A 12,474-nucleotide genomic window follows, 5' to 3' on the forward strand; every position below is an offset into this window, starting at 1 on the left:
CAATCAAATTCAATCATTTTCAAGTTTGCTAAAAATACTCCAATTGGTGTCATTTTGTCAAATTGGAGATTATTACTACAGTTTAGAGTGTATGTAATGACAGAAATATATATTTTCCTGTTAACTACACTAGGGGCCACTAGAGGGCGGACTCCATCAAGAATTAACAGGAAGTGTGAGCCGATAAGAAGGAAAACGGAAGACAACAATCATCCAACTGTTGTCTGATGTTTTCTGCACGTTTCTAGCGTAATTTTCTGCATTTTCGTTAAAACAAATCAGCATGCCCGTAATTTGTGCCGCACCGGGGTGCAATAATAAGTTTGTTAAGGGGTCGGAGATACGATTTTACAGGTAGGTTTGCCACTATTAACAAAAATGAGGGTTGTTTTACGTTTTTTTGTGCTGTGCTTCAGAAAACTATTCTACGTCCGATTTCACTGTAGTTATCAACAAACAGACTGTTTAAAATGCTTTTAAAAAGTGAAACTTTGATAAACAAAGATTTATTTTCAGGTGAATGTAATCGTTCTGGTTACGGACTCTTCGAAATACCACAGAGAGGTACAATATTAATAGGATTCTCAATACAACTACAATTTATTATGTGGCTGTAACAGACTTGTCAGTTCCGCGGAATTGCATTTATAGTTGTAAAAACCTTTTTCTAGATTAGTTAAACAAACACCTAAATGGGGATCTTAGGCGTTTCGCGCATTGCAGCATCAAAAACATGCATTTTTCCAGTAACAGTGTTTGGTGACAGACATTCAATGCAGTGGCATGATGGAGGTCATTTTGTAAGGTCATGGCAGTGCTAGTCCTGTTCTTTCCTGCTCCAAGAAACTACTAGTGGTCCTGTTGATAAGTTAAGGGCCTTCTGTGGCCCGACCCAGGTCTCCTAGAAAAACTGCATTTCTCCTGGTTTGCCCGCTCTTCTGTTGGGACTGTGCTGGGAGACAAAGTTAAAGCTCCTGTCAATGGCACATAATAATATGCCATCCTGAAGGACTTTGACTACCCATGCAACCTTTGTAGGATCCAGGTTTTGTGTCATGCTACCAGTAGTGACAATGACTCAAACCAAATGTAAGACTACAAAGAAAGCTGGAAAGAAGAATGAGAAAAAACTGTTAGTGGCTTCCACCTATAAAAACAAACCCTGCCTCAGGGTTTGTCTCATTGTTGCTTCTTCAGTTCGGCTATTTTTATTTTCATTAACACCAAATCAACTGATTAAAAACTTCCACTGCTTTTTAACTTACCAGAGGAATATCCCAGAAGTTTAATTTAAAGTGCTGATTAGAAGTGTTGCTTTAACATTTTGGATCAGTGTAAAGACAAACTTTAGTAACATAAGGAATAAATAACAAACACGAAATCTACACGATAATAGAAATTAGCATTTAAATCGGAGGAAAGCAAGAAGAAACTTTCTTTCATACAACCCGTCTGACAGGAAGCATATGATGCAGTTTTATTTACCAATGTTTTACTTAATTGAAAATGTAACATATTTAAATGCTTTATGCAACTGCTTCAGTCTGTTCCAATATTTCCAGCAAACAGAATGTTTTCACCATTCATAGGCTTGGAAAACATATCTGTCATAAAGGCACTGTGAACGTGTGAAAATATTCCTCTCCTCTGTTTGTCAGATTCCCTCTTAGCAAACCTCAACTTGCCACCAAATGGGTCCAGAGCCTGGGGATGAAAAACTTCATCCCCACCGCCAACACCTGCCTCTGTTCTGAGCATTTCAGGACCGACTGCTTCAGGGACTACAACGGAAAGCAGTTCCTGAGGGAGGACGCGGTGCCCACCATATTCGCCCCAGGACAGGAGACCTCTAGGGTGTGAGCATGTTTCTTCTTGTCAAACAGTCTGTGTTTTGGCTGGAAACAAGTCTGTTTCCACACGAACTGAACAGATAACTCTGCACATTTTACAGATTGAACTACGTAAAAGAGGAGTAATACCAAAAGAAACAAATGCAACAAATCAGATGGGGACGCAAGCAGACAGAGACAGAACAAGAGAGGCAGCCATGCGCAGAGACAAAAGAGGAGGAATCAGGGTGAGGGTTTTTGGTGTGGGTTAATACTTTTTTTAACTGGATATTTAGATACACTGTATAAAAACACAAAACGTTTTTGCTTTCAGTGTCTCACTTTAAATCCGACTAAACTTTTGCTGTTGTTAAGATTATTTCTATCAGCTGAATGCTTGAATAATGACGGAATGACTTGTATTCATTTCTTAAATTTCCTTTACATTTGCTTAAATTGTCTTTTAAACTGAATGGCTTAGGTCAGACATTTTGGATATCCTTTCCTTAATTGTTTGAACAGATAAATGGACATAATTTGCACAGCGATCATACCAACAAGCCACGTTCTGCCAACCGCACTCACAGACACCGCACACATTCATACGGCAATACACAGATTGGTAGGCAACTTGGGGTTAAGGACCTTTCCCAGGGGCATGACAGCATATGGAATTGAACCCCCAACTTTCCTATTTCAAAACGACTACTTTACGCATTGAGCCACCGTCGCCATATGGCACCTCTAGGCATCTGGAAAGTGTACCCAAGGATGAACCAGATTTTTGGAAGTCCACATTTCTCTTTCTGAGAACCTTGCTTAATTTCTTTAGATTTTTTTTTTCTTGATGTTGCACAAGGAAGCAGTTTGTTTAAAGGTGTTGGTTCATCTACATGTTGTAAATTAACCTATCAAAAGCTTTTAAAAGCCATGACATCATTGTCTGTGCTTTCCTAAATTGTCATAGTCATCTTAGTGTATGCAAACCTCTGACTTTGAAGAAAGAAATTACATAGCAAATAGAAATTAAAGCCGCAAGCAGGATTGGACGGCCCTCTCAGCTTAGCGCCACTCAGCCTGTGTCGCGACCGCAGGAGCCTGGCATCACCTCCTCAACGCCACCGACAAGCTCGCTGCTTGATTTTGCACATCACCACCAGTCAGTATTGTGAGCAAGCTTTCATAAGATCTTCAGTGATGGCGAGATATGCTCTGGCAAGAAGCATTGCAAAATTGGCCTAAATCCAACCTTCTGATGGAAGCTCACTTCCTGTCTGGTGGCGAAGAATTAATGATGACTTCCTGTCATGCTTTAAAATGTCATCTAACATTATGCTTTATTAGAGAACGTTTGAAACTTCTGTCAAGGAAGGTTTGTCAGCTAAAAAACTTATTTGGTTGTCAGTTGGTGTGGATCCAATCATGTATGACAGAGATAAAGCATCTGAAGTCTCCTAGGGGGCGCTCTTGATCCAAATTCCAATGTAATCCAATAGAGCTGTTTGTCAAAGATCAACCATATTCAGTTTGGAGTAAATTTGACCTTGCATCTGTGATTTCGCGGCAAACGTATGCCAATTGCGAGATTTAATAATTTGCCACGCCGCCACACCCAGACTGTCCAACCAACAGTAACTGTTCCCAGTAGGATTCAACATCAGCTTGTTCTGGGTGATCACACTGTGCTTGAAGCTTGTCAGACACAGAGTCTAATAAAAAGACATCCACTACAAAAGCAGGTGACTTCCTGTTCGAACTGGGTGGGGCTAAAGTGATGTCATCAAACGAGCATTTCAATATGAGTGTTGGTCTGAGATGATACACAGAAGGTTTGGTGCTGTTCCAAGTTTCTGTGTGAAAGGTACTTCGCTGCTCGGGCCTAATATTTGCTTTAATCCTAATTGACATGAAACAGAAAATATGTAGTCTGATGAATATCAGACAGTGAGAAAAAACATGCTTCTCCTTAAACAGTGTATGTAAATATCTGGTTTTAATTGTAGATAATGGTCTTCTCTTCTTTAATGATTTTCAAATACTGCGAACAAGATGGCTTACATTTTTGTGTCTACCTTAAGTTTCTAATTGACGTTACCCAAAGGATATATAGTGTAATGTAATATGTTGCAGGGAGCACGAGGAGGCCGCGGAGGAAAACAGATGACTGACAGGTGAGGTTATTTTTGTTCTCTGCGTATCTGCACCTGAAGGGATGGTTCACTGAAGCTGTTCCAGTGCTAGACCAGGGCCAGTGCTAAAACCATTACTCAACACATTTTAGAACCAAAACAAAGCCGAACAGCAGGAAACTAGTTTGGTTTTTTCCTGCCAGAGAGTTGAAGACAGAGTTTATAAATGGAAGATTAGATAGCAAACAGTGGCTTGATGGTAATCATGAGCTAAACTACATTCATAATAATATTAAAGTCCAAATTTTGTACTGTTTTTGTATTTTTAAGTATTTCAAATTTCAATCAATTGTTGGTCTCCCAAATCCCAGCTGCTGGTCATGGTGTTGGTGTTTTTGTTCCTCTGGTCCAGTTAAGACTTGGTGCCAAGATATTACAAATGTATTTATATCTGTATTTCAAAACAGATTGTGTTACAGCGGTTACATTCTAAAACATTAGTAAAAACAGTCACACTTTGTGGAAATCAGTTTTTATTTTAAATTTTAACTGAATTTCATAGCTCCAGACTTACACCTTCACTATATTTGTGGCGGAGGAGAGACAAATATGAGCTCTGATTAGCATTTTCAACCCAGTGTTCTGCAGCCATAAACATTAACCCTGAACATTTTGTAGCAGTTACACTCTGCTATGACATTTAAATCTCTACAAACGTGGAGTAAATGAGTAATGTTAACAGATGTCTCATAACTTAATCCAGAAATGTCTCAGAAGAGGATTACACACTCATCCAGGAGCAGATTCCTAGTTTCTATGCTATATAACATTTTAACTTGTACAATTTAATTCCTGAAATACTTCATTTTAAATTTGTTTACAGTTATTGTTATAGTAAATATGACCTGTAGATCATTTTATATGGGACTGATTAAAATTAAACTAAAATACTTGCTACTGTGGGCTGCACGGTGGCGCAGTTGGTAGCACTGTTGCCTTGCAGCAAGAAGGGCCTGGGTTCGATTCCTGTCCAGGGGTCTTTCTGCATGGAGTTTGCATGTTCTCCCTGTGCATGTGTGGGTTCTCACTGGGTACTCCAGCTTCCTCCCACAGTCCAAAAACATGTCTGTTAGGTTAATTGATCACTCTAAATTGCCCTTAGGTGTATGAATGAGTGTGTGCATGTTTGTCTGTGTGTTGCCCTGCAATGGACTGGCGACCTGTCCAGGGTGTACCCCGCCTCTCGACCGTAGACTGCTGGAGATAGACACCAGCTTCCCCGCAACCCACTATGGAATAAGCGGTAGAAAATGACTGACTGACTTGCTACTGTCTCTCTAAAAGACTTCACTAAATAGTTTAGGGTTAATCAAAAAAGGACTACCTCCCTACCAGGGTTTTTTTCTGAGCTAAATTTTCTACTCTGGTAATTTGTTTTTACCCTGGTAGATGCAGTTGATTCCTGGATAAAGGTTCGTGCAAATTGCAATGGCCCCAGTTTAATACTGGGACAAGTTTCAACAAATAAAGGGTAACTTTAGTGTTCCCCCTTCTCTTGTTAAAGGAAACAATTGGTTCTTGTCATCATGTTACCCAACAACTGCAGGAACCTTTTCCAGGAACAAGGGTTGTTTTCTAGGTCCAAGTTGCTTCCATGTCAGAGATTATGGCGGAATCAGATTAGATTTAATATAGAAATCTACCTCAGAAAACGTCTCTGGTAGGGGTAGCACTCTGGCATGTATCCTGAACTAAGGGTGTTTTGTGTTGGGAGGGTGCCCAACATTTCTTGCTTGCATATTGTTTCAGTCATCTACCTGTTTAAACCCCTCTAAAGATGATTTTCTGTTAACCAAACAGCAGTAATCTGTATTTTTTTTTGCCAACTACATTTAAATTAAGTTATATCGAGGTGTTTTTCAATGTTAACATTCAAATACATTACTAAACTCAGAAAAGCTTTGAAAGTGTGTGGCCCATATACAGAGATCTCAGTCCTCAATGCAGCTGCCCGGGTTCAAGTCCTAACCCCAGGGGCCTGTGTTGCATGTCATCCCCCTCTCTACACCCCACTTCCTGTTTGCCTTTGTTTGGGAAACAAATTCAGAAAAATAATTCAGGGCACTAGTATTGCAAAAAAAAAAAAAAACTGTTTTAGGTTTGAGAGAAACATACATGCTGCTATGTGTTTTTGGTTTCTGTTCTCTTCCGATATTTCACGTAGGTTTTAATTCCTGTAGATTCTTACAAACATCTTCTGAGTTACAAGGGATTTTAATTCTTTTTCAGAGTGTAACTGCTGTAAAAGGAAAAACACATTATGTATTTAGAACACCAAGATATATTCCTGCTTATAACTCTTGGTTCTTTCCTCTGCTCCAAAAGTGAGAGAAACTGGAAGGCTATGTGGGCAAAATTTATTAAAAGTTTATTACAATTACACATTTCCCCAAGGTTTTGATTGACTCTACATAAGTTAAAAAGTGTATTTGCTGGTGAAAATTTTATTGCTGAAAATCGCAAATGGAGTCATTTTTCTCTCTCCTCCATATACACTAACAGTCGGGTTCGGCGTAGTTTTATTTAAATCCATTCTAGCTGCACATTTCCACAAAGTTTGGAGCGAGTTTGAATCGCTATTAGACCATCATTGGTTTCAAACATTCTGGTATTATTACTGTGTTTGTGTGATTCACCATAATCAGTCACCCCAGATTACGGATGCTTAAAGTAGGAAAGCACTTCCTCAAGAGGCTCACCGCCAGCTGACATTATTTACATAAATGGTTCACAATCAGCTGATGGACAGGGTTAAATAAAAGGTTCTGGGAAATTAAATTCTGGGAGAAAACGTTCTAGGTCGCATTGTCGAAATGTGCCTCAAGCAATAGATTTATGTGGAAATTATTCCCCTTCATGTAATTTTTCCTTTTTCTGATTTAACTGATTGAAACTCAGAGTAGCTGCTGGGAACAGATTTCTGAGGTTATTGAATATTGTGCATTCTTCCCTATAACTGACAATTTATTATAGAACTGGCACCTTTCCACTACAGCAGTAATAGATTAATGAAAAATCCTGTAATAGTTTTCAGAAGCCTGGACTTTCCTTTTGGCTGTGGTTTGTTTAATTAGATTAGTGAAATCTGAATTTGATCCTTGTTTCATAATGCAGTGAAAGACAAAACTGTCCCCAGGTTTTTCCTCTCCTCAGTGACTTCTTTATATTAGCTGACATTGCCACTTGGTGTTAGACGCTGGCGGTGTTCATGGAGATATACGCAGGGACGGTTTATATTAGGCGGTGATAAATTCACACTGTCATAATGTGCGATATAAAACAAGTGAAAAGGTAATTATAGAAAGCCACTGAAGGGAGAGGAAGAGGCTTCAAAAAAATTAAATCAGATTGTTGCATCTGAGGGGCCAGATCACATCACGTCACCTTTAAATCTCCATCATGCAGACAGAGTGTTGCAGCCAAAAGCAGAGTGTACGACAGCAAGGGCCGGCTGCTGTCCAACGGCAAAGACATGTGTGACTGCCTGGATGTGGATTGTATGGGCTGCTTCTACCCCTGCCCCGAGTGCGGCTCCAGAAAGTGCGGGGTGGAGTGCCGCTGCGACCGGAAGTGGCTCTACGAGCAGGTGGAGGTGGAAGGTGGAGAAATCATCCGGAACAAATTTGCGACTTAACATTGATGCCTTTTTTGTATTCATTTAAAAAAATTGTTATCAATATCCTCTTATTTCCAGTCAACTTCAGCCTGTTGAAACATTTTACAGTGAGATGCTTTGTATAAAATAGACGATGTAGCTGTTATTTAAAGGTATTTTTTTAATCATGCCAACATGTGTTAATAAACATTTTGCTTTGTTTTTTTGTTAACATTTCCACTGTTGTTATTTAAAATCACAGAGATTCCCGCAGGTTTGACCTTCATCCTGGAAAAATATGGAAAATAAGGAAGTTCATTCAGATATTTTTCAAGTCTGAATACATAAAGAGGGAGAAAATAAGAGTATGGAAAAATATTTGTATTTCCAAATTTAATTCCCTTCCCGTCATCTAAATGTTGAATCCATCCATCTACCCCGCATCCATCTATCAATATAACCACTGCAGAAATATTCACAAGGAACTTTAGCATGTATTATTTAACTTATATGTATACTTTAAAACTGGAATATAAATTTTGGACATATAAAATGTGAAGGGAGCTGTAATTCCATTATATGTTGCATTATAGACATTACCACATAACATTTAAGGCTCCTTATGATGATTGCCAAAAATGGGCACAGTATTCCCTCGCCCGAACGCGGGTCACTGGTGCTTCACTCTGAAGCCAGGCTTGAATATGGGGCACGATGTCGAGCGCCTGGTGACGGGGCTTTTACCCATGGAGCCCGGCCGGGCACAGCCCGAAGAGGTGACCTGGGCTCACCACCCGTGGGAGGGGCCAAAGGGGTTGGGTGCAATGTGTTATGGGTGGCGGCCGAAGTCGGAGACCTTGGCAGTCTGATCCTCAGCTGCAGAAGCTGGCTGGAATGTCACCTCTCTGGTGGGGAAGGAGCCTGAGTTGGTGTGCGAGGTAGAGTGGTTCCGGCTAGAAATAGTCGGGCTTACCACGACGCATCGCTCTCGCCCTGGCTCTGGAACCAGTCTCCTTGAGAGGGGTTGGACATTCTTCCACTTTGGAGTTGCCCATGGTGAGAGGCGCCGAGCTGGGGGCATACTTGTTGCCCCCCATCTCGGCGCCTGTACGTTGGGGTTCACCCCGGTCAAGAAGAGGGTAGCCTCCCTCCACCTACCGGTGGGGGGACGGGTTCTGACTGTGCTTATGCACCAAACAACAGTTCAGTCTACCCACCCTTTTTAGAGTCCTTGGAGGGGGTGTTGTTGAGCGCCCATCCGGGGGACTCCCTTGTTCTGCTGTGGACTTCAACGCTCACATTGGCAATGATAGTGAGACATGGAGGGGTTTGGTTGGGAGGAATGTCCTTCCCGTTCTGAACCCGAGTGGTGTTTTGTTATTGGACTTTGGTGCTCGTCATGGATTGTCCATAACTAACACCATGTTCAAGCATAAGGGTGTCCATTTGGTGGGGGAGGATGCTGGTCGTCTAAACATTCAACTTGTATGTTAGACCCAATCCCAACCAAATTATTCAAGGAAGTGTTCCCTCTGATTACCAGCCCATTTTAGGTATGATTAATCTATCCTTAGTAAATGGATATGTACCACAAGCTTTTAAGGTAACTGTAATTAAACCTTTACTTAAGAAACCTTCGCTTGATCGAAATGACTTGAAAAATTACAGACCTATATCCAATCTTCCATTCTTATCTAAAATTCTTGAGAAAATAGTTGCTAATCAAATGTGTGAGCATTTATACAGCAATGCCCTTTTTGAAGAGTTTCAGTCAGGTTTCAGAGCTCATAGCACTGAAACAGCTCTGCTGAAAGTCACTAATGATATTCTTATGGCTTCAGATAATGGACTTGTGTCTGTTCTGGTTCTATTAGATCTCAGTGCTGCATTTGATGCAGTCGACCATAATATTCTCTTAAAAAGGCTGGAATATGCTGTAGGGATCAGGGGAACAGCGCTAGGCTGGTTTAAATCTTATTTGTCTGACAGATTCCAGTTTGTTCATGTAAATGATAAATCATCTTTAAACTCCAGGGTTAATTGTGGAGTACCACAGGGTTCAGTACTTGGGCCAATTTTCTTTACTATATACAGGTCCTTCTCAAAATATTAGCATATTGTGATAAAGTTCATTATTTTCCATAATGTCATGATGAAAATTTAACATTAATTTATTTTAGATTCATTGCACACTAACTGAAATATTTCAGGTCTTTTATTGTCTTAATACGGATGATTTTGGCATACAGCTCATGAAAACCCAAAATTCCTATCTCACAAAATTAGCATATTTCATCCGACCAATAAAAGAAAAGTGTTTTTAATATAAAAAACGTCAACCTTCAAATAATCATGTACAGTTATGCACTCAATACTTGGTCGGGAATCCATTTGCAGAAATGACTGCTTCAATGCGGCGTGGCATGGAAACAATCAGCCTGTGGAACTGCTGAGGTCTTATGGAGGCCCAGGATGCTTCGATAGCGGCCTTTAGCTGATCCAGAGTGTTGGGTCTTGAGTCTCTCAACGATCTCTTCACAATATCCCACAGATTCTCTGGGGTTCAGGTCAGGAGAGTTGGCAGGCCAATTGAGCACAGTGATACCATGGTCAGTAAACCATTTACCAGTGGTTTTGGCACTGTGAGTAGGTGCCAGGTTGTGCTGAAAAATGAAATCTTCATCTCCATAAAGCTTTTCAGCAGATGGAAGCATGAAGTGCTCCAAAATCTCCTGATAGCTAGCTGCATTGACCCTGCCCTTGATAAAACACAGTGGACCAACACCAGCAGCTGACACGGCACCCCAGACCATCACTGACTGTGGGTACTTGACACTGGACTTCTGGCATTTTGGCATTTCCTTCTCCCCAGTCTTCCTCCAGACTCTGGCACCTTGATTTCCGAATGACATGCAGAATTTGCTTTCATCCAAAAAAAATACTTTAGACCACTGAGCAACAGTCCAGTGCTGCTTCTCAGTAGCCCAGGTCAGGTGCTTCTGCCGCTGTTTCTGGTTCAAAAGTGGCTTGACTTGGGGAATGCGGCACCTGTAGCATATTTCCTGCACACACCTGTGCACGGTGGCTCTGGATGTTTCTACTCCAGACTCAGTCCACTGCTTCCGCAGGTCCCCCAAGGTCTGGAATCGGCCCTTCTCCACAATCTTCCTCAGGGTCCGGTCACCTCTTCTCGTTGTGCAGCGTTTTCTGCCACACTTTTTCCTTCCCACAGACTTCCCACTGAGGTGCCTTGATACAGCACTCTGGGAACAGCCTATTCGTTCAGAAATTTCTTTCTGTGTCTTACCCTCTTGCTTGAGGGTGTCAATAGTGGCCTTCTGGACAGCAGTCAGGTCGGCAGTCTTACCCATGATTGGGGTTTTGAGTGATGAACCAGGCTGGGAGTTTTAAAGGCCTCAGGAATCTTTTGCAGGTGTTTAGAGTTAACTCGTTGATTCAGATGATTACGTTCATAGCTCGTTTAGAGACCCTTTTAATGATATGCAAATTTTGTGAGATAGGAATTTTGGGTTTTCATGAGCTGTATGCCAAAATCATCCGTATTAAGACAATAAAAGACCTGAAATATTTCAGTTAGTGTGCAATGAATCTAAAATAAATTAATGTTAAATTTTCATCATGACATTATGGAAAATAATGAACTTTATCATAATATGCTAATATTTTGAGAAGGACCTGTATACAGTACAGACCAATAGTTTGGACACACCTTCTCATTCAAAGAGTTTTCTTTATTTTCATGACTATGAATATTGTAGCTTCACACTGAAGGCATCAAAACTATGAATTAACTCATGTGGAATTATATACTGAACCAAAAATGTGAAACAACTGAAAATATGTCTTATATTATAGGTTCTTCAAAGTAGCCACCTTTTGCTTTGATTACTGCTCTGCACACTCTTGGCATTCTGTTGATGAGCTTCAAGAGGTAGTCACCTGAAATGGTTTTCCAACAGTCTTGATGGAGTTCCCAGAGATGCTTAGCACTTGTTGGCCCTTTTGCCTTCACTCTGCGGTCCAGCTCAACCCAAATCATCTCGATTGGGTTCAGGTCCGGTGACTGTAGAGGCCAGGTCATCTGGCGCAGCACCCCATCACTCTCCTTCTTGGTCAAATAGCCCTTACACAGCCTGGAGGTGTGTTTGGGGTCATTGTCCTGTTGAAAAATAAATGATGGTCCAACTAAACCCAAACTGGATGGAATAGCATGCTGCTGCAAGATGCTGTGGTAGCCATGCTGGTTCAGTATGCCTTCAATTTTGAATAAATCCCCAACAGTGTCACCAGCAAAGCACCCCCACACCATCACACCTCCTCCATGCTTCACGGTGGGAACCAGGCATGTAGAGTCCATCCGTTCACCTCTTCTGCGCCGCACAAAGATACGGTGGTTGGAACCAAAGATCTCAAACTTGGACTCATCAGACCAAAGCACAGATTTCCACTGGTCTAATGTCCATTCTTTGTGTTCTTTAGCCCAAACAAGTCTCTTCTGCTTGTTGCCTGTCCTCAGCAGTGGTTTCCTAGCAGCTATTTTACCATGAAGGCCTGATTCACACAGTCTCCTCTTAACAGCTGTTCTAGAGATGTGTCTGCTGCTAGAACTCTGTGTGGCATTGACCTGTTCTCTAATCTGAGCTGCTGTTAACCTGCGATTTCTGAGGCTGGTGACTTGGATTAACTTATCGTCCACAGCAGAGGTGACTCTTGGTCTTCCTTTCCTGGGGCGGTCCTCATGTGAGCCAGTTTCTTTGTAGCGCTTGATGGTTTTTGCAACTGCACTTGGGGACACTTTCAAAGTTTTCCCAATTGTTCGAATTAACTGACCTTCATTTCT

General features: G+C 41.2%; 1 protein-coding gene across 2 annotated transcripts; it reads left to right on the forward strand.

Moving 5' to 3' along the window:
* The first annotated feature begins 180 nt into the window (after positions 1 to 180).
* On the forward strand, positions 181 to 7,845 carry LOC124866677 (ADP-ribosylation factor-like 14 effector protein). 2 transcript variants are annotated; one of them, XM_047362570.1, is made up of 6 exons: positions 226 to 354; positions 517 to 564; positions 1,659 to 1,854; positions 1,952 to 2,077; positions 3,960 to 4,000; positions 7,424 to 7,845. In XM_047362570.1, exons 3-6 carry the CDS (start codon positions 1,711 to 1,713, stop codon positions 7,650 to 7,652), a joined length of 540 nt encoding a protein of 179 aa, XP_047218526.1. In that variant the 5' UTR covers positions 226 to 354; positions 517 to 564; positions 1,659 to 1,710; the 3' UTR covers positions 7,653 to 7,845. The 2 variants fall into 2 exon arrangements, with proteins under 2 accessions (XP_047218525.1, XP_047218526.1); XM_047362569.1 differs by lacking the exon at positions 517 to 564 and having other exon boundaries at positions 181 to 354.
* The last annotated feature ends 4,629 nt before the right edge of the window (positions 7,846 to 12,474 follow it).

The sequence above is a fragment of the Girardinichthys multiradiatus genome, chromosome 4, assembly GCF_021462225.1.
Source record: "Girardinichthys multiradiatus isolate DD_20200921_A chromosome 4, DD_fGirMul_XY1, whole genome shotgun sequence".
NCBI lineage: Eukaryota > Metazoa > Chordata > Actinopteri > Cyprinodontiformes > Goodeidae > Girardinichthys > Girardinichthys multiradiatus.

Coding starts and splice junctions, on each gene's coding strand:
- LOC124866677 (XM_047362569.1), top strand. CDS start 284: ATGCCCGTAATTTGTGCCGCACCGGGGTGCAATAATAAGTTTGTTAAG. Junction 1,855..1,951: donor CAGGACAGGAGACCTCTAGG/GTGTGAGCATGT, acceptor CACATTTTACAG/ATTGAACTACGTAAAAGAGG. Junction 4,001..7,423: donor GGAAAACAGATGACTGACAG/GTGAGGTTATTT, acceptor TCCATCATGCAG/ACAGAGTGTTGCAGCCAAAA.